Raw genomic sequence first — 22,249 nt, 5'->3', positions numbered from 1 at the left:
CTACGGACAGCAAGACAGTGACACAACGAGACAGTGATACGCCTAGACATTGAGACACCAAGACACAACGACACACAGCTCTACATTTGTGGAGACAGCAAGACAGCAAGACAGCAAGACAGCGAGACAGCAAGACAGCAAGACAGCAAGACAGCGAGACAGCAAGACAGCAAGACAGCGAGACAGCGAGACAGCAAGACAGCAAGACAGCAAGACAGCAAGACAGCAAGACAGCGAGACACAAAGACACTAAAGACACAAAGCTCTACATTCGTGAAGCAAACAGAGAAGAAACACATGTGCAAATGAGCTGCTCACCAGGAAAATGACAGGTGGCCGGCCGATCAGAGCAATGGCTGTCGACAGTTTACGTTTGTTCCCGCCGCTGTAGCCGGCAACAACTTCATCGGCGTAACGCGTCAGTTGCAAGTTCTTGATTGTCCAGTCCACCGTCTGTACAGGATGACGACAAACACAGTACAAACATCACAAAGCAAGCAAAAAGCCGTCAAGCTGTTTGTCCTAGTGGAGCGAGATTGCGTCTTCGTGTTTCTTTAAGCTCCCAACAAGTATAGAGCAGGCATGATGGAGCAGGTATTGAGCATGTATTAAGCAGTCATGGGGCAGGTATCGAGCAGGTATTGAGCAGGTATGGGGCAGGTATTAAGCAGGTATTTAGCAGGCAATGAGCAGGCCAGGGACAGGTAATGAGCAGCTGGGCAGAACACTCAGGGGAAGGTAGAAGTGTTGGTATTCAAAGACATGCTGTCTCTAGAGACACAAGCCTGAACTAACATGCACTGTGCACTAGAAACGTGCCGGAGAACACGGGTCAGTTGGTCTCATATTTGCAGGGACGCGTGGTTTGGAACCGAACTCCCTGAGCTGTACTGTACAGTAAAGTGATACATACCTCGGCACACTTCTCCTGGTCAACACCACGCAGTCTAGCGTAGAGGTGAAGGTGTTCCCTGGCAGTCAGCAGCTCATCCAGCGCATCAAACTGCGGACAGTAGCCGGTCAAGCGACGTACAGCCATGGTGTCGTGCACCACACTGTCAAACAACACACAGGTAACATAATCAGCTCATTGCAGTCAAATTGGGCACCAGCATGAGGTCATCTAGCCAAGTATGATGTCATGGTGATGTCATCATAGTAGTAACTGCATGAATGACTGTCATTGACTGAATGCCACACAGTAATGCCATGATGTAACCATAGAAGCAGCATGATGTTGTTACAGCAATGCCATAATTCGACAGCATTCTTTGCATGATGTTATCATAGACAAAGTATGAAGCAACCGGTAATGTGCAAAATTGCTTGTGAAAATGTCTTACAGACAAGTCTGACCCACCTTAGTCCGCCGAGGAATGCTTCCCCAGACGTGATATCCACTTCACCAGTCAGCATCTTGAATGTAGATGTCTTACCAGCACCATTCACACCAAGCAGGCCAAAACACTGCACGCACGATGAGAACACAACAGGCACAACACACATTCTTGCAAACATCCCAAGTTTCTCTTTACAACCACCTCAAACATCTGAACTATTCAAAAGTATAAGACAATACATGCATTGTGGAGCAATATTGTTGCCACCACGGATTTCACACTAGAATACTTTTAGCCCATTGTGCAAGTGCAAAGAAGAGAGAGAGAGAGAGAGAGAGAGAGAGAGAGAGAGAGAGATAGAGAGAGAGAGATAGAGAGACACACACACACACACAGAGAATGAGAGGGGAGCAAGAGACACATACAGAACGGGAGAGGACGCGAGAGGCGCTAACTCATAGAATGAACCCTTGTCATTCATCCTCTGCTACACATCGTGCAGTTTGCAATAGCAGACTGTAGGAAACCTAGTTGCTACACACAAGTACACACAAGTACATACCATGCCAGGCTCCACACCAAGACACATCTCATTGACGGCACGCTGCTCGCCATACATCTGCAGAAAGAGTACACAAGCATGCACACCCAAGCATGCACACCCAAGCATGCACACACACAAGCATGCACACACACGCATGCACACACACACACGCATGCACACACACACAAGCATGCATACACACCTTGCATGCATAAACAAGCAAGCATGCATACACAAGCAAGCATGTATACACGCACATGCACACACAAAAAACCAACACACGCGCATACACGCACATGCACACGGGCATGCAAACACAAATAGAGTTAAAATTTAACCCGACGCATAGAAAAGCAAAAGTGACCTTGAATGTATAGAAAAGAAACCCAGGAACCACAAGTTGCGCTAATGTCCACTAACACCACCAGTTACTAAACAATCAGCTCATGCGATAACATTGCGCGATAATTTATGCTTGGCTCTCCATCCGAGTCCAATCTTGAATCGGTGTGTACCATTCTCACAATACATTCTCACATTGCTTCATTGCCCAGACATCATTACTGCACATACAGAGCAGCAGTGCATTACTTGTACATCATAGCATTACATCATAGCATTGCATCATTACTCTACCACAATTGGTACGATCACTACGATGTCATAGTAGCAGCAATGCATACCATCATCACACACGCCAGCGTCACCAGTATAGTACTGTACTGTTCAGCATATCCTGCATCATTGCATGTTGACACGGAGCAAGACCTGCTGGCATTGCTGTCAGGAGTACAGGGCATACTAGAACTCGGTGTGCACGTTCAACGTTGGTTTAAATAGGTGAGATTATCATTATTATCAAGAGATGCGGCATATTATACTAGTAGTGCCAGCGTACCTTGGTTAAATTCTTCAGCAAAAGCAGGCTATTTTCACAGTTCCCCGACAAGACCCGCTGCCTCTCCTCCGCCACATCTTTATCCAGGACACTGTCTTGAGAACCTCCCACCGAGCTCTGACCATTGCCCTCATTGACATTGTCATCATCATCGTCGTCGCCGTCATCATCGTACAGCCCCCTGTATAGTGATGTGTTGACCGAGCTACGGCCACCAAGACCGGACAGCAGGCTAAGAGATGACATGCTGGGTGTGTGGCTGCTGCTACTGCTGCTGCTGGCACTGTGTGATTTGATTGATCTGCAAATGGGAGAATGAAGAGAAAGATCAGACTACAGTCAACCTTGTGAGTAACAACTTCCGGTGTAACAACAATTCACGAACAACGACAAAATCTTAAAACCTACAGTCCATTCATCGGAAATAGTCCCGCTGGCTTTTGAAAGTCCAATTTGGGCCGAATTGAGGATCAAAAACCCACTTAAAATCTCGAAAATCTGGGTTTGGGATCTGCTTCTCCATACATTTTCCCATGGCATACCTGTCCTAATTTTGTAAAACCTGGCTGGATTTCTGTTTCCCTGTTCTTGGACTTTCAGGTCTCAAATGTGGCAAGGAGTAATTGCACGGGTAACACAATGCAGGATGTACTGTTGTTTTCATGATATCTACAACTACATATGTGCGGGAGACACCAAAAAGTTAGGGTGCCAGTTTCCAATGAATGGACTGTAGTAACCATATGGCTGCATACTTTCAGCCCGGCGGATAACGACAACTCGCAGATAACGACACTTTTTCTCATGCACAATCGACGGTCGCTAATAGCAAGGTTGACTGTACATAGTGTAAAGTGTAAACGCAGAAACGCTCTCATGCATTTCAACTTTGAATAATTCGTAAGCTGGCTTATCATGCGCCTGAAATCACCAGCGGCACACAGACCCATGTGGCTCATACGAACACTTTTAAATGCTTTAGAACGTGGAACAAAGCGTTATTGCTGCGACTCGTTTCACGCTTACGCGTTATGCTTATAATGTTTCTGGAGGCTCAGAGCATGAAGGTTTTTGGGTACGAATATTTTAGTGTTCACAAACAGGCAGGTCTAGTTACAATCACGTGCGTGGATCAAAGAAATAGGTTTACACCCGGCAGCGACGCACATCATGTACCGGTGTGCCTCTATTACTGGTATTTTCAGAAACAGTCCAGCAGCAGTACACAAGCCTGGTCCTTGCTGCAGGAAAACATCAAGACTGGTGGGGTTCCTACAAGCGCAGAAAGATCAGTTTGAGTGAGTCTCATGCCAACCATGAATTGTTGCTGGAAAGCAGGGCGTAGTGCCTTCACAGGATGTGCTCCCGTTTCTGACATCACTCACCGGTACGTGGCGTAAAGCCAGTGCCTGACCTTGCCAAACACACCATACTCAATGGCCAGGGTCAGAGCGAAGAAGAACACACCAGACACGGCCATGGAGAGGAGATTGCGCCCGACCTGGTCGGCGCCCAGCCCTATCGACGGCCGTACCGTGTACCAACTCGCTGTGCAGGCAATGTGGCATGGAAACAAAGAACAAGACAAAATTGGATCAGGAATCAGAAGACATGAGAACGAGAGCATAGAGAGCATGGTGATGAGATAAACAAGCCGGTGGACATGAGACATGAGTGGCAGTGCTAACACAGTGTGGCGAGAAGTCGACAACAGTTGCAACAGACGAGCAAGATGACAAGTGCGTGGCATGCAACAAGCGAATAGTGGGACAATCGAACAGTGAGTGTATGAAGCGGTCAAGGCAGTCAAGACACCGCACATACTATACATGTTTGCTATTAGGCTCAAAGAGAATATGTGTGTGCCTCTGCTTTGTGCACATCAGTGCAACTCGTGGACGAAGACGCAGCCGGAGAATCACAGAGCATTATCAGAGCCCACATTCGCACATGTGCACTCATAATTATAGCAAACATATAAGCACACACACACACACACACACACACACACACACACACACACACACACACACACACACACACACACACACACACACACACACACACACACACACACACACACACACACACACACACACACACACACACACACACACACACACACACACAGACACACACACAGACACAGACGCACAGACACACAGACACACACACAAGAGAGAACACGTACTTACCGCCCAGTTCTTTGCCAACCAGACGTCCGTAGTGCAGGTAGGCCAGATCCATCATGCCGCGGCCGACACAGAAGTTCGGAAAGATCAGCAGAATGACGCGCAGGTGATCGTTCACCACTGTCAGAGTCTGGACAAGCCATTCACCAGAACAGATATCACAAGACGAACAACATGTACATCACAGTGCGGTGTGTGCACACAATGTGACTAAATCTATGTCCTTGTGTTGTCCTTGAGAAGAAAACAATTCACAGTTCGCGTTCTCCTAAGCTAGACTGATCTTTCCGCATCCGTAGGAATGCCATCACCTTCAAAGGACCCTTAAGAAAAAAGTACCGACTAATCCATCAGAGGATCAAACTGCTCAATCTCCTGAAAGCTAAGCCCTTGCCCTTGCCTTGACCTTGCCAGGTCCCAACAGGAATCAAACAGAATACCCCCCCCCCCCCCCCAGGGTCAAATCACCCAGGGCCAAATAACCTTTTACAAAAAGATCATTGATGTACACATGCGTGCGCACCCCCCCCCCCCCCCCACACACCTCACTGCCAGGAAAGAGTTGCAGAAAGAAAGTAGCAATGGTGCCAAAAGCACCAATGGCCACATTCCCACAGAGCAGGATGACGTAAGCTGTGGACGGCACCTCAAAGTAGAACGAGAACGGATACATCAACGGTGTGATCGACCACCTGAAAACAAAACAACAACAAGGGAGGAAGGGGAAAAATACATTTAGCTTATATTTACTAGTACCGGTATTCAGCATACATCCACTACACTACACTACACAAATAACCATGTGCATGGACTGTAAAAGCAGAAATTGTCGGTGGTGTTTTATTTTCGGTAACTTTTGGTGCCGAAATTTTTACCGAAAATAAAGCACCGAAAATTCGAAAATTTCGGTACTAGTACTGGTACACTTACTTGGAAAACGGGTTTACCGAAAATTTCCCTCCACCGAACCGCCGATCTTGGAGAATACCGAAAATATTACACCAACCAAGATTTCTGCTTTTACAGTACATGTTCATGTAGTAGTGACGTGACTGGAAACACCGCACCATGATCTATCTACACCAGTCATTCATCTTCTTGGATTTCAGGACTGGCAGAGTACAACCGCGCTGCCACAATTAATCGTAAACTGAAACAGGACCAAACAAATTACACGTATGCCCCCCCCCCCTCTCCACACACGCACACACGCACGCACACGCACACACACACAAGTACAAGCACAAACATGCACCCACCACATATAAGCCACTCACCCGTAAAGAAGCAGGAGTGCAATGGTCGCCGGGAAGTTCTCGGCTGACGTGTACACGCCACTACCAAATATGGCAAAGACAATGAGCAGCGTCATCACCGTAACGAGGTAATTGACCTGCATGAACATACACATGGAAGACAGTATGACATGGATAAGTATACTATATTTGCTGAGAGAAGAAGGGCAAATTGAACAACACGATAACTCTGTAGTCAAGGATAGCGCAGATGGTGCACAGCAATGGTACTCAGTAGGTAGTAATACGAGGTGATTCGCAATTTTTGGACATGTCGCAATTTTTGGACAAATCAGTTAAATATGGAAGTAGAGTCCTCCTGAGTCGTTGTCCTTTCCTTGGTGGACAAATCTTTGACAAGAGTGTCTTCGTGTGGTCCTCAAGTTTCTTCCTTCCTATTTTCAGCGGCGAAAGGCGTTTCTTTCTGGGAGTTTTCTTTACTATTCTTAGGTAATGTATTGAGTAATTTTGAAAATTTCGATTAAATAGTAAATAATGGAGGATTCCGTCAACTCTACGTCACATGACGGAGAGAATGTCGACATGGGGGATGTTGTATCCCTTCCATCAACCCCAGAGACTACGTCTTCCACCTCGAATCCGCCTGGAAGAGTCTCCTCGTCTTCTCAGCCCGTGCGTTTGTGGAGGAGTTCTGGTCAGGAGAAATCTCTTTTAGCAGTGTGAGCGTTCCACTCACCTGGCACCAGTGAACACTTCCTAACAAAGAAGGACGCAGCGGCTAGTTAAGGCGTTAGCCCTCCACTCTTTGCGAAATATGAGAAGGAGATGCGCCACACTGGAGTGCTCTCCTCTGTTCTTGAATATGACGTCCATGCCCTTGAGCGACCCTTTTAATTGTGTGTCACATTGAAAGGCCTTGAAAAGCTTGCTATGAACGGCCTGTCATTAGAACTCATATCAGCCGGTCTCATAGGCATAGCCTTACCCCACTTTCATGTCCTGTGCAAGTTTTACTTGTCCACACCATTGCAGACTGCTGCTAGATGCTATTTAATTTAGTTGTCCAATAATTGCTCGCATTGCGAAAGTAGTAAAAAAAGACGCCTTCGATCAGGTCAAGTTGTGGCCGCGCGCTTCACCTCTAGGCCTTCAGGTGTGTGTGGTAGTGGTAAAGCATAAGTGTGCCAATACAAAAGCAAGAAAAAAATTTATTTATTTTACAAACCAACATAATAGGGTGCTATTTAATTTGAGTGTCCAAAAATAGCAAATGACCTCGTACAGTCGACTCCACTTGTAATGACCTCGCATATAGCGAATTTCGTGATATAGCGAACCCTTGTCCATGTCCCTGTTTGAACACGTACACAATGGCACGTATTCATCTAAAATGGCGGACGCCCACGCTGCATACAAGGTATGGGCGCACGTGAGCCACGCTGTGGGGACACTTGTTCGATTCCGCATACAAATGTATACAAATGCGTGGAAAAGAAGTTTCTCTAATCGCTGGAACTTGTGAGTTTCTTTCGATGTAGACTACTGGTCTTCAAGGTATACAATAGTAGTGACCCAACTAAGTGGAATTTGCGGAATACAACGTTCGAGACGGCTCAACAAGTCAAGAGTAAAGTGCGAATTTACTATGTACGCAAATGAGAAAACCTACTTGTTTCCCCGCAGTGCTAGTCACGTGCGCCTTCAGTGAATACGTGCCATTGACCCTTTTAATATAATAAACAGGTTTCGTTTACGACGAACCAAACCTCGCAGGGCCGCATGTAAACCAAGTGCACTCATACTGTCATGGGCCACTTGCCAGTCATGACTTGCTGCTTGTATAGTGTGAGGGCATTTTATTTCTGTTATAACAAACTTCGGCTATAAAGAACTAATTCCTACACAATGGTGTTCGTTATAATATTATCAGGAGTCGACTGTACATCTGTCATCTACTCTTTCTCAATGCTGCCCGCACTTGACATGCTCCAGGTCTGAATACTTCGGCCGTGTTGGAAGAAACATGAATAGGAGCCAAGTAGAAGGTCGTGTTCCGGCTTTACAACATGCAACAAAGGGCGCATGCTGCACAGCACATGATTCCAGCTCGGCGTACATGTAGCTGTAAGTCTGCATTGGGCTTCTAGATTGCACATGTCACCCCACATGCAGAATAATCTGAATAAACAATGGAGTGTGTGTGTACATGTGGACTTTGCCACACCATACCCCACATGCAGAATAAACAATGGAGTGTGTGCGGAGTCTGTGGACTTTGCCACACCATACCCCACATGCAGAAAGAACAATGGAGTGTGTGGATTTTCCACATGACTTGCCACACCATACCCCACATGAAGAATGAACAATGGCGCGCGTGTGTGTGTGTGTGTGTGTGTGTGTGTGTGTGTGTGTGTGTGTGTGTGTGTGTGTGTGTGTGTGTGTGTGTGTGTGTGTGTGTGTGTGTGTGTGTGTGTGTGTGTGTGTGTGTGTGTGTGTGTGTGTGTGTGTGTAATGGCTTGCCATACCATATCCCAGATGAACGTAGACGTCCAGTATGTGAGGCCGCTGACACCGGTCATACGCTGCAAGTGCTTGCTACCGCTGGCACGCTCACCGATCAGATACAGGACAAACGATGCGGGCACAAATGACAGGGCCAGAATGACAAATATGGCGTTGATGAGCTGGATACCGGATTGCCTGTGAACATAATATAGCCAAGTATTCCACACAGCATGTCACAACCATGATTCATAGTACGCTATGAAACCGTGTTTGGCGTACAGTCTGTTGCTCAGAACATACCGGGTGATATGAAGAGAGTTTTAAGTGCAGTATAGTTTGTTGCTCTGGACATGCCAGAATGGAAGAGTCTACAGCAAATGATTACCACTCACCGTTGATCTTAAACAATACAATCATGATTGTAGTATTGCGCCAGAAGAGCAAAGCAGATCTCATACATAAACACCATGTGTGCGTGTCTGCATGTAATACACACTCAAACCCATCACATTCGCCTGTCCAGCATCATGTACACAGCCAGCACACCAACCAGCCAACCAGGCAGCCAACCACGCAGGCAGGCAGCCAGCCAGAATACATCCAACAACAGAAATAATTCTCATGTACTCACGTGTACTCCGTGTTCAGCTGAAGAACCGTTTTGGCAAACGGGTGATTGATTGTAGTGACACCTAACGGACACCCACCCACATATACACCATGTGCACACGCAGACACGCAGACACACACACATGCGCGAGGACACACAGTTTACAGAACACACACACACACACACAAACACACACACACACACTCTCCCTCTCTCCCTCTCTTTTAAAAGCACGACATGGCAAAGCAAGGTTGTTGGCAAGAGCAAGGGTAATCCCACATGTCAAGCTTATCCACGCTTGCTTATACACGTTCAAGTGCCTGCGTACGATGATACGCCACACACACATACATGTGTTGTCACGTTGTCACAACATGTGTTGCTCTACAGTGTATGGTGGAGGGAATCTGATGGGTGACTACATGCAGTACACAGTACAGAATGTGTAGTACACTATATACAGAATGTGTAGTAGACTAACCAAACGAGACAGGGTCTTGAGTGTTGTTCAGTCCAGCACGTAGCAGAGAGTTGGTCAGTACATTCATGTAGATAGGTGCTGCGTGATAGCCATCCAGATTATTCCAACCCTACACACACACACACACACGCACACATATGTACACAGGGAGAGAGAGAGAGAGAGAGAGAGAGAGAGAGAGAGAGAGAGAGAGAGAGAGAGAGAGAGAGAGAAAGAAAGGGAGAGATAGATAGAGAGAGATAGAGAGAGATACAGAGGGATAGAGAGAGAGAGAGAGAGAGAGAGAGAGAGAGAGAGAGAGAGAGAGAGAGAGAGAGAGAGAGAGAGAGAGAGAGAGAGAAAGAGAGAGAGAGAGAGAGAAAGAGAGAGAGAGAGAGAGAGAGAGAGAGAGAGAGAGAGAGAGAGAGGGGAGACAGACAGTCAATAAAAGGTCGGGCTTCCTCATTCTAAGGGCCTGGTCACACATACACTCAAAGTAGCGGTTCCGCTGAAGCGGCACCACAGGAGCAAAGATTACCATTACAACTGCGAAAAGCGACACTTCCGCTTCGGGGGGAAACTCAAATCCGCTGCCTCCAAAGTCGAAGCAAGACAGCCGCTTCTGCGGAACTCACGCTTCTTCCTGTGGCCAAATAAGGGTCCTGTTTGTATGCGTACCTGGCGGGAGCCCTACGCACATCCGTATCCGTGTATATTTGTAGGGCTCCCTTGCAATTGTATCGACAACTATGGGAACTGCTTTCCTTGTTGAGAATTTGCTTCGGGTTGCCACGTGCCGCTACGCCAGGATGACTAGTCCTGGCATAGATGTTTCCTTTGTGTATTCTTGATTCACTCCTCTGTTTGTTTGAGCTGATGAAAGACGTTTGTAGTCCCCATCCCCTGTGTGTTTTGTTTGTTGCTGACATGAAGAGGACAACAGAAAGTGAGGAAATGCTGCTGGTGATGTATGTTGAGGCGAAAACTAGATACGGGGAAGAGATGAAAAAAGAAACCGACAAGTAGCGGTGGATAGCAGAAAAATTGGAGAAGGAGAACATTGATGCTTCTTGGAAACAAGTAAAGGATAAATTGGCTGGGCTCAAGAAAACCGGCAACAAGAAAATGAAGGAGTTCGTTATGCCCGTTCTGAGGAAGAAAGACTAGACTGGCACCGCACTTGATGATGAGACAAACGCATGATGATGGGCTGGACTGGGATGATCTACTGAGGAAAGCAAAATGGGCCTTACTCAGTGTCTACTATGGTCTATTCAAAGATCACCCAACTATGGCAGTGGTCTGTGGATCGGATACTGCAGGAAGCGGCGATGAAGGCGAAGATGAGCCTGATGAAAATGTCGCTGTCGCGCCCATCACTCGTGTTGGTGTCGCCGTTGCTGCTAGCCGTGCCCATGCCACTGATGTGCTGGCTCCCGCTGTTGCTGTTGCGCGTGAAGCTGCTGTGGAGGGCCCCGGCGCTGCTGTTATTGACCCTGATATTTCTGACGATGACTCAGACGATGAGCTACCTGTAGGCGGCAACTTGCCCATCATTGATGGAGCATCATCACCTGCCCAGGTTGCTGCTGCTGAAGGCAATGCAGCACATAGCTGCCAGCTACTCCGCCCTACAGGATTGCTGGACGAGCCAGGGGGGGGGGGGGGGGGGGGGGGGGCTGCAAGGCCATCTACCCAGCAGCGATTCCTGGATGGATTCGCCACCATTGTGCAGGAGAAGACCAATCTTGCTATACAGTATTGAAGCATAGCAGAACACTAATTTATAAGAAGAGAAGAGGACCAAAGAGGTACAAGTTACGCTATATTATCCACCGGCGGCGTTAGTGGATAATATAGCGTAACTTGTAGCTCTTTAGTCCTCTTCTCTTCTTATAAATTAATCCTTGGCTCTCCAGCCGAGTCTAAAACAATAATAGTTCCTTACTTTAAGGTTTTTCTGTTAGGACTGTGTAAGGACATTCAACAGCAAGCATGAATTATGTGCGTGGTTGGAAAGTGACGTGAAATTTTAACATACTCTGGATGTTTTAACGACTACAGTTTTTTCCCGGTTATAAGTCGACCTGTATGGCCTAAGGGGCTGTCCAAGGTTACCAATAATATTTTCAAAACGAAAAGTTTTCGTTTGGGGGTGAGTGGGTTCGATGGAGTTTCGTTTTGAAAATAATTATTGAATGCAGATGGAGAATGCCCAGTTACTTCTGGGTGTCAAAAATTGACATCAATATTTTATTGGAGTTCGTTTTACCTGCAGAAACGGTGGGTGGGTGGGTGGGGGCTGAAAAATACTAAAAATTTTCGTTTCGTAAAAACAATCGGTAACCCCGGCCCGCCCCTAAAAGCCGAAATAAAAAAATAGGGGCAGTCGACTTACAACCGGGCTTCCCCGCCATTGTTCATATTGATCTTGAACCGGTTAGCTCCCTACACTGGAGCTCGCACTCGCAACCACTATTTCGTACTGATCTTAAACCTGTACAAGTAAATCAAGTGGGGGTTGAATTATAACCGGTAAAAACAGTAGCGCTAGTACATTCGAAATACGTGTACATCGTTTTGCTGATAATGAATTCACAAGAGAGATTGGAAGCTTTGTCACAACTCTGAGTTTCACGTATTACTACGATCATCAGGCAATCATCAGGCAATAATGAATTCAAATTTTTTAAATTTTGAATTCACTATTGGCAAACGATAATAAAATGAAAACGAATAATTTCAATTTATACAAAAGAAAAAGACCAAGGAACTACAAGTTACGCTATCTGTCCACTAACACCACCAGTTACTAAACAATCAGCTCACGCGATAACATTGCACGACACTGACCGACGGTACTGACGTTCTACAACTAACTGATTGTTTAGTAACTGGTGGTGTTAGTGGACAGTATAGCGTAACTTGCAGTTCCTTGGTCTTTCTCTTTTGTATAAATAATTTGAATGATCAAAATTTAGTTGGAGGGAAACAGATTAGCACACGAAGAGACGAAGCCAGTTGTGAACTTGATGAGGCCTTTCGTACCAATACTTTTCATCATCCAACCTGTGTACATTTCATCACCATTTCACCGCCAATATGCTGTATAAAGTGACATCATTGTGCTGCATCACATCATCACCATGCACTGATTTTAGAAGTAATGGTACAAAAGGCCTCATCAGTTTCACAACTGGCTTCGTCTCTTCGTGTGATAATTTAATTAAAAGTACGTTACTAAAAGTGGTAAAGAGAAAAGGATCAATACGTTACGAGTTACGACTAACTAACTAACCAACCAACCAACCAACCAACCAACCAACCAACCAACCAACCAACCAACCAACCAACCAACTAACGAGATCATCTCTAACAAACTCAAAACTTATTGGTCCTTTCTCTTTACATTAGGGGTGAACGATTACACTTTTTGACTATTGAATAACCGAAACCTTTATCGATCGGTTATCGGTTATTTTTCGATTACTTCTTCGACAGATAAAAGCCGTATAACAAGCTGAAAAATGCGATAATTAACTTCAAAATTTAGAATTTTAAAATTGATCCTGTGGAGAAGAGAATTTTCAACCTACAATCATACGTGTATAATCATGTATGCTGTATGAATAATCGAGTAATCGAAACTCTTCGAATAATCGATCGGTTAGCTTGTAACGATTTCTATTTCGAGTATTCGGTATAATCGTTTCACACCTACTTTACATGAATACTATTGGGTCAACATCCCAGTCTTTCTAAAAGTGGTCTTACAATATTCTACTTTGAAGTCAGCCCAAGAAAGATTATATCAGTCTACTAGGGGTGTGTTCCCTTCGGGAACGGACACGATAATTTAATTACTTTACTAGGGGTGTCCTCTTAAAGTCCGCACAGATCAGTCAAGAAGTGTTTCAAATCAATTTCATCTCAATATTGCCAAGAACCTCAAAGCGGCTGCAGCTATTCTGGGGCATCGGAGGTTGATTTTATGAAAATACCTCGTGAAGAATCTCTTTTTATCCAGCCATAGGAGCATGCCTAGCATTAAACTAGACTTGCAGGCAACCATCTCCCACAGAAGTACCGTATTCTTCGGAGTATAAGCCGAAACTTTAAAACACCAGTAATTCACCTGAAAATAGTCTTATACTCCCATGATCAAACTAACGGTGATAAATAGGGTAGATGTGTGTATTTCGTGACAAAAATCTGGTGTGGCTTATACTCCAGTGCGGCTTATATTCCGGAAAATACGGAACGAACATTACCGAGAGACTGTGTGTTGTGACTTGTGTATGAGTGATATGAATGACGTACCAGGTTGGCGGGCTTCCGCGCCAGAGCGTTGACAAACCTGTAGCGAGTACGACTATCGACAACGGTCAAGACTTGCGATCCGAACGACACCGCACCCCACCTATACACACAGCCAACCCAGACAACAAGGCAAGAGAGGCAGAGAGAGAGAGAGAGAGAGAGAGAGAGAGAGAGAGAGAGAGAGAGAGAGAGAGAGAGAGAGAGAGAGAGAGAGAGAGAGAGAGAGAGAGAGAGAGAGAGAGAGAGAGAGAGAGAGAGAGAGAGAGAGAGAGAGGAAAAAAAACCCAGGCCCGAGCTTATGCATTAGCGTCCACTGGCGACAGAATGTAGGGTATATGATGGCACGTTTCAACCCTACACCAAACAGTCTATAGTAGAGAAAAGGTACACGTGTACCCGGTTGGTTTGAAATCCTAGAGCAGACACGTTGTAGTGTACGATTTCCTTGTCCAAGTTGTGGCTTGGTGAATATCGACAGTTCACACCTGCACATTCCTGTGATCTATCGTGAAAACATAAGGGAACTAAACATACCGCTTCAGGACGTAGTGCGAGTTTGTTTTCAGAATCCAGTTCTCCAAGTTGATGCTCTGACGATCCAGACTTTCCAGGACGCTGTCCCCAACGACAGTCGTACGGCCCAGCGTGTCGGGAACATGCTCACACAGCCAAGGGTACCAGCGGCAGTCGATACAGTCGTCCGGATTCGACAAGTTGAAGCCTTCCTCAAACTCATGCCGTGTAAACCTGTAGCGATGGCCAGCACAGAAAGAGACACGAACAATAGAGAACTCACATCAGTATGGTATCGGTATGACATCAGCATGACATCAGCATGACATCAGCACGACATCAGCCAGGGTGCTTGCAAAGATCACGCAAGTATGCCTGTTTCACTCACACCCACGCACGGCGGCGCCATACTGACCAACCCTGCCCCGATTTCCTGGGAAAATACTGGGAAATCAACCAATCTCCTCGGGAGATTTCATGCAAACTCCCGGAAAATGGACATTTTGTCGAAGTCCAGGGATTGACCACGAAAGCCCCATTTTTTTCTTAAAGAAAAAAAAGTGGTGCGGGCGGTTGTTCCCGTACGCGACGTACGGTAGTAGATCTACTACGTGTGACTCTACAATACTTGACTAGCATGCTGGCCCTGTAAACGGCTCTCGCATTAGGTCATGCAGTAGGTAACAGGGTAGACCTGACTGACTGTACTTGTAGTACTAGAAACTCCGCGTACTGTTGATCTATTTCCAACAAAGCACAACAGTTGACCAGGCGGCCTCTTGACCTCTCCACTAACTGATTTTTCGCGGTAGTTACTTGTTAACAGAAGCCATAAAGCTTCAACTAGGCCTTTCGTACCATTACTCTTCAAGTCGAATACAATGGTGATTAACAAGGTAGCAAGTATGTCCTTATAGCCAGCACTTTGGCGGTCACAGCATTGACAAAATAGCACTTTAAAAGATAGCGCTAGTGGCGCCAACTACATCTTTGGCGGTAGTTACTTGTCACTGCCTTCTCCAGTCCAAGTCTGTTCAACTGTTGTCGTTTGCTGACAAGTAGATGTAGTATGTTGAATGTTTATTTTAAAAGCTGTCAGTAACTATGGAAACGATTTCGGACAAGAAAAAGGTTGCCAGTAAGTGGCAGCTATCATGGACGAAGTTCCGTATGAAGGAAAGCAGAAAGGGTCCAAACTTCATCTTTTGCAGCACTGTGTGCCAAGTGGATGTAAACATTTCTGGTGGTGGTGTTCAGAGTCACATAGACACCTACAAGCATTCTAAGGCACTGCGAGATGTGGCCACCCAGCCTGGAATTTCCCGGGCAATGTCGGCGGGCCATGAGAAGACGACACTGCCGGAAAAAACGGTGACGGCGGAGGCGTATTTCGTGAAGTTCGTGGCGGAGCACAATCTATCGTTTAGATCTCTGCCGAGCACTTCAGCGAGCTCATCAAGGTGATGTTTCCTGATAGCAAGATTGCTGCATCATTTGATTGCAGTTGTACAGAAATGGCTGCAATTATTAACAACGCCATGGCTCCGAAGCTCAGCGATGTAGTCTTTTCTGCCTGTCGAACCTCTCCGTTCACAATCCTGTGTGATAGTGACAATGACAAAATGGACAGGAAGTACTGTGGAATCATGGTCCATTACTGGGATGATGCTTATGAGCAAGTCGTCACCCGATTTCTGTCCATGCCTGTCTGTAATATCACCACTGAAAAGTCCCTGTTCCAGGCAATTCACAAGGAGCTGCAGTGCCATGCCATACCGTGAGCGAACTTGGTTGGCTTTGGCAGCGACAGTGCTAGTGTGATGGTGGGAAGACGCAGTTCGGTATTAAGTCGTGTCAAGGAGGTTGCTCCAAATGTGTTCAGCCTGGGTTGTGTTTGCCATCTGGCCAACCTCTGTGCTGCTGCTGCCCTCAAGCGTCTCCCAGTGCCAGCGAGCGACCTGCTGATTGACGTGTTTTACTACTTCAAACACTCAGCTAAGCAGTGGGAGATGTGTGCTGATATTCAGCGGGATCTCGGTGAGCTACAGCCAGTTCTTGTCCTGAAACACTCAACAACCCGCTGGCTGAGCATGAAGCGTTGCCTCAAGCGCCTCCTGGACCAATGGGATGCTCTATCTGCATTCTTCGATCAGCAGCGGGATATTGAGCCCCGAAACGACAGGCTCAAGCGTGTGATCAAGCTGATGGATTCACCGCTTAGTAGGCTTGTGTGTCAGTTCGTCCTCTTTGCTCTGGAGCCAGTGGACAAGTTCACAACTTTGTTCCAGACCAACGCTAGCCGGGTCGGTACTATGCAGGCAGACCTCGTCTCTCTACTGCGGTCTTTTCTTGCCACTTTGCGGATGCGTGCATCATCCAAGGTTGCCGAAGTGAAGATATGCCGAATATTGAATACGCAAATCGCAGCAATCAGCTCGCCGATTTAGAGCTCGGTATCGGCACCCAGGCAAGGTTGGCACTGATTGAGGCGGAAGGTGCCCAGAATCCCAGTGTAGAGCATAAACTGTACGACATCGTGAGGCTGCGTCAAGAAGATGCTTGACAAGTTTCCGTTGAACGATCGCACCATCCGCGTTCTTTCGTTTCTCAACCCAACCAACCATTCATCAATTTCATAGGGGGTGAAATGTCACCAGCCGTCCCACACCTCGAACATCTTCAAGATCCAGCATAGAAAACTGCCCCCTGAAGCACTCGTCAAGGACACTTACACAATAGGTCTGCCGTAATAGCTGGGTGTAAATACACCGGTGTTTGTGTAGGCAATATCGCTTGCGTCTGCTCCTTTGTAGGCTATATACGTGTTGTTGTTGTCTATGTCGTCCTGGGTCAACAGCGGGCTCACACCGTCCACACTCGACGCACTGTAGTCGTAACAGCTGTGAGATGTGTTGAACGAGCCGCCCTGCCAGAAGTGCTCCGTGGATAGCCCGCATGGATGCTGCATAAGAATAAACACGCGGACACACAGGCACAGATACAGACAGACAGACAGACAGACAGACAGACAGACAGACACACATCAATTGGGAACAGCTGTTTGGATTGCTCCAGTGAATTCGATCCGAATCCGGATTACCCAATCAAACGCATCCTAAGCTGGCTTGCACAACATCAAAACAACACATTCTCTCATCACCAGGTCATCACCACAAGGTGACCATGACTTCTCTCCTCTCCCTATAAACTCTCATGGTGCGCAAGCTCGCGGTAACGCCGAGACGACAGGTCGGCGTTGTTGGCTTGCCTCACCAGCACAGGTTCCTTCTTGGAGCCCATACTGCTCCCATTGTTGTGACAGTGTTGTCCTGCTACTTCTCTCCTCTCTACTTATGATTAGGTGGTGTCTTCAGTACCGGATTTCCCCGAATATAAGTCGCACATTTTTACACTAAACTTCGGGGCCAACAAAAGGGGTGCGGCTGACAATCGAGCATGAATTACTACTGAAGTGAATATCTTGAAATGATGAAACATGGACCTGAAAATGGGGATGCGACTTACAATCAGGGAAATACGGTCAAAATAAAATTAAAACAAAAAAAACCCACTCACATCCAGTGAGAGAGCAGCTCTGACAGCGATGGCTGAGCTGCTGTTCTGAGCCCTGGTCGGCGTGAACTTGTCCTCGGTGAACACCGACGGCAGCAGAGTCAGCGGCGTGTCGTCCGCCGGTGCCTCCAGGTCTATGACATTGAGCAGGGCCATGGCAACCAAGATGGCCGGCACAACAACCTGTGCACAGTGGAAGTACAAGGCAGAAATAGCACATACGGTAGCAGTAAAAAAATAATAATAAAGATTCACGGTTCGCGTGAGACTCGTTGTCCGCATCCGTAGGAATGCCACCACCCGTGGGATCAAGGCGCAGATGCAGCTCCTAAAGTGGTGGGTAGTAACCATTCATTAATTTTATTTATTTATCTATGTATTTGTTCAACTCAATCTCATACTTGTAGGATATGCAAACAACGCTAATATGTGGAGCAAATCCAGAGATGAGGGCGATACCCAGCCATGGCAAAATTACAAACAGAAACCATGGAACCACCAGTCATCACACAGCAGGAATTCAACACAAGCCTGACTGGAAAGTGGATTCCAATCAAAGCGTCCAAAGCATTCATTCATGAGCAGTCGCATGTCGCTTGCGAACGTGCACATGCGCGTTCTTCATCACCGGAGAGTGCAAAACTGCAAACACGATTCACTCGGTGAGAACTGGCAGATCTTGGTTGTAGTTGAAACTGTTGTGTTGTGCAAGTGTACCAGTATTTGTGAGTCAATATCTCACATGTCTTGAGCTGTACCAAAAGTACACTATGACTGTACTCTTGGCTGTAGGCACACTGACTGTCGTAGTACACTACCAAGCACAGTGAAAGTGCACGGGAGTAGTTTGCACTTCCACCAGAGCTACTACTCACTCTAAGCCCTGGCATGCTGCATCTATTATGGTGACACACAGGCATGGGTGATCATCTACGGCGTACAGGGCCAGTACTATACCAGCAAGCTGCACACACAGTGGTGAAATACAGTCAAACACTTCAGTTTAAAGTGCCCTGGAATGGCCTGGGTAGAACATACTTTCCATTCTGCATGTCTGTAAAGACTAAAGAGTTTCTATTTTACCAACTGGCGAAGCGCACAAGGGTCCGCAGAAACATCACTGACCTGAGCGAAGAAGCCCTTCCAGTTCCTCTTGGCGTGGTGAAAGCGCTTGGAGAACAGCGCCTTGAACTGCTGCCAGGCCAGCTGCTTGGCCGGATGAGATGACAGTTGCTGACACGTACTGCTACTATCAGTGGCACCGAGCTGAGCACCAGTGCCACCAACAATGCTGACAGGGTTCAGAGTGATCTCAGAGAGACATGCTTCAACACCCAGCTGATTCACATTCTCCTCCTGCTGCTGGTCGGAGAGTAGAACCTCGCCGTTAGCTATGCAAATAGACAAGCACAAACATGCAAACAGCTCATGCTTGGATGGCCGAGAATAGTAGTACTGGTTAAATGGGGAATACATAGTACAAACAGAGTTACAGCAGAAACGCGTTTGATTCCTCTCAAGTGTGATTAGTACAAACATGTGTGCCTACATCATAGCAGTATGTGAGAAGAGATGCAGTGGCAAAATCACCATGACAGTAATCTGCAGAGGGCCGACGAGTCAGATTGGACACCCGTGCAAACATCTGCAGCATTCCACACACGGAGTGCAGCATGAACATAATGATGATGATGTTTGCTACAGTACGGCACGGTTGCACTGCACTGTATCATACTTCCATTACAACCACACTGGTCTACTACCAAGGGGATAAGGCATAGAAAAAAGGTCTTTAAAAAATCGAAGCCATGCACTATGCTATGGTGAAGGCCAACAACCAAAGGTAGGCACAGCATAACACGCAGCTTTGGCCATGACTCTGATACGTGGCAAGCACACAGCATGTCCATTCATCCGCCAGCACCTGTTAGGGGCAGCTACAGCCGTGCAGACAACAGTACACCGGGTCTGACAGCACACTGGAAAGGCAGCATGCAGGAGTCTGTCGAACGGTAGTCAACACAAGGGAGCCGGCTGCATGTGGAGGGTTCAAACCATTATATAGCATGTGAGAGTGTTGTTACGAGGGATGCACCTAGCGTGCACAGAGTGCTCAACATGCCATCGGGCAGAGCATAGAACAGTCAAACAGTGCGGGACAGAAAGGCTCTGTGCTCGTAACTCAGAGTTTCATGTGTGACAACCGTGTAATCACCAGACAACATGATAATGGCACTGGTATGCCGGTATTTGTGTGGGGACTGGGTGCAGATTGTGTCAAACATTACGAATCATGTTAGGGTGCCATGAAGAACAAACAAAAAAACAATTCACGATTCGCGTGAGAATCGGCTGAAGGCCGAGTTTTGCGCATCCGCCGTGGGAACGCCATCACCCTCTAGGATGAAGGATCATATGCAGCTCCTAAAGCAGTGGGAGGTGTTATAAGAGTGTTGTTAAAATACATACCAGAGTGCCATCCGCTGTCGACAAGAGTATCAGGTCCCGAAGAACCATCCGACAAGCCAGTAACGCTGTCAGCGCCAGCCCCATCCACAACCATCATCATAGAAGAAGCAGCACTGGTGTTTCGAGTAGTAGCCGGCGGCATGGCCAGGTTCCCGTTGGTGTGGGCTGCAGTGGAATCGTGGCTGGGTGCCGGCAGTACAGGCGAGCCATTGCTGCTGTCGTTGTCGTGCGTGCAGCAGCGCAAACAGGGGATGTGTGACATAGCTGTAGTACCACACATACACACACACACACACACACACACACACACACCGACACACACACACAAGCAACACGGAAACGAAATGTTTTGAGCCTTTGCCCCGAAATCACACAATATACCTTGAATTATGATGTTATTTTTCCACATAAAAATCACCACTAACTGTGATGCACTTCTCATATAGACGAATCAGCATCCGTATTCCCGTGGAATAAAAGCTCTCCTCTTGAGCATCGAAGAAAGCAAAAACAGCCTCTTTCACCTCGTCGTTGTCGACAAAGCGTTGACCTTTTAGCTCCGATTTCATCTTTAGAAAGAGGAAAAAGTCACTCGGGCCTGGTCTAGGGAGTAGGGTGGATGGGGAAGCGTACACTACAGTCTGCACATCATCAGTGTGTGCTAGTCTGGTGTTAGCAGTAATCAGCTGCACACACTTCTCACTCACCATTTCGCAAGCGGCTTTTCCCAACCACATCTGCCGAAGAAGAAGAAGAGAAACAGACACGTACAGGTGTTCAGGTTAGTAACCCCCAAGGGAAACGTAACACAGACAATACACAATACAAGCAAGACAGACGTCCTTTGGAAGTTCTTTAAGACAGGCACGTACAATAACGGGAATTCCCAGACTGCTACAGTGCTCAACACCACGAGGATGGAGTAATACCACAAAAGCAGAAGAGAACAGTGACAACCAGTTAAACTATTGTTGTATAAACACTGCATTTCATGCACATAGCAAGGCTAAGGCAATAATCAGACAACTGAACGGGGCCCGTATAAAACTACTGCATGACAGTGCAGTACTGGAGGGAACCCGACCATCACACTTACCCATCACATCGAGGTCTTCCCCAGACGAAATCTTCATGAATACCTGAGCATTAGAGGATGAAGTCGAGCAACAGACACAAGTCACCCTCTGCACAGCAGATTACTCTGATTTGAAACGTCACAATAATCCGTATGCTCTCCATATCAGAACAGGTACAAGGGATTCGTTTTGCACCCAAACGACTCAGTGGGCTAGGTCCGGGTTAGAGTCTCGCCGAGATCGTGTAGACAAGACTGGCTTCGTTTGCCCGAGTCAGGACAGTTTGATATTGACTTCACTTCGTTTTCAAGTTTGAACTAGTCACTGCACCTCTCAAATCCCCACTTCCATACTACTGTAGCTCTCTCATTCAGGTGTTGGACAAAGTGTGATTGTCTAAACAATCACTAAAACAGAGAAGAAACACATGAGAACCGAGTCGCTGAATGTCTCAGTAGCCTGTCAGTTCTGTGCCCTATTATCGCACTTT

The 22,249-nt window shown here is 46.8% G+C and overlaps 1 protein-coding gene across 1 annotated transcript in view; it reads right to left on the bottom strand.

The window, feature by feature from the left end:
- The window catches only part of LOC135818551 (ATP-binding cassette sub-family A member 2-like), a gene marked incomplete at its 5' end in the record, with an annotated part of 53,876 nt that overhangs the window by 9,206 nt on the left and 22,421 nt on the right, over positions 1–22,249 (bottom strand). The window contains 20 exon segments of the mRNA XM_065331950.1: positions 319–453; positions 914–1,055; positions 1,361–1,467; positions 1,903–1,959; positions 2,783–3,083; positions 4,168–4,330; positions 4,978–5,104; positions 5,519–5,666; positions 6,252–6,367; positions 8,759–8,933; positions 9,370–9,430; positions 9,830–9,938; positions 14,129–14,228; positions 14,663–14,875; positions 17,374–17,603; positions 18,218–18,397; positions 19,340–19,605; positions 20,684–20,947; positions 21,391–21,420; positions 21,780–21,822. Of these exon segments, the coding sequence (XP_065188022.1) occupies positions 319–453; positions 914–1,055; positions 1,361–1,467; positions 1,903–1,959; positions 2,783–3,083; positions 4,168–4,330; positions 4,978–5,104; positions 5,519–5,666; positions 6,252–6,367; positions 8,759–8,933; positions 9,370–9,430; positions 9,830–9,938; positions 14,129–14,228; positions 14,663–14,875; positions 17,374–17,603; positions 18,218–18,397; positions 19,340–19,605; positions 20,684–20,947; positions 21,391–21,420; positions 21,780–21,822 (2,967 nt within the window).

This window comes from Sycon ciliatum, chromosome 5, assembly GCF_964019385.1.
Source record: "Sycon ciliatum chromosome 5, ocSycCili1.1, whole genome shotgun sequence".
Taxonomy (NCBI): Eukaryota; Metazoa; Porifera; class Calcarea; order Leucosolenida; family Sycettidae; genus Sycon; species Sycon ciliatum.
The sequence above is the reverse complement of the archived record's forward strand: the minus strand, read 5'-3'. Positions and strand labels throughout refer to the sequence as shown.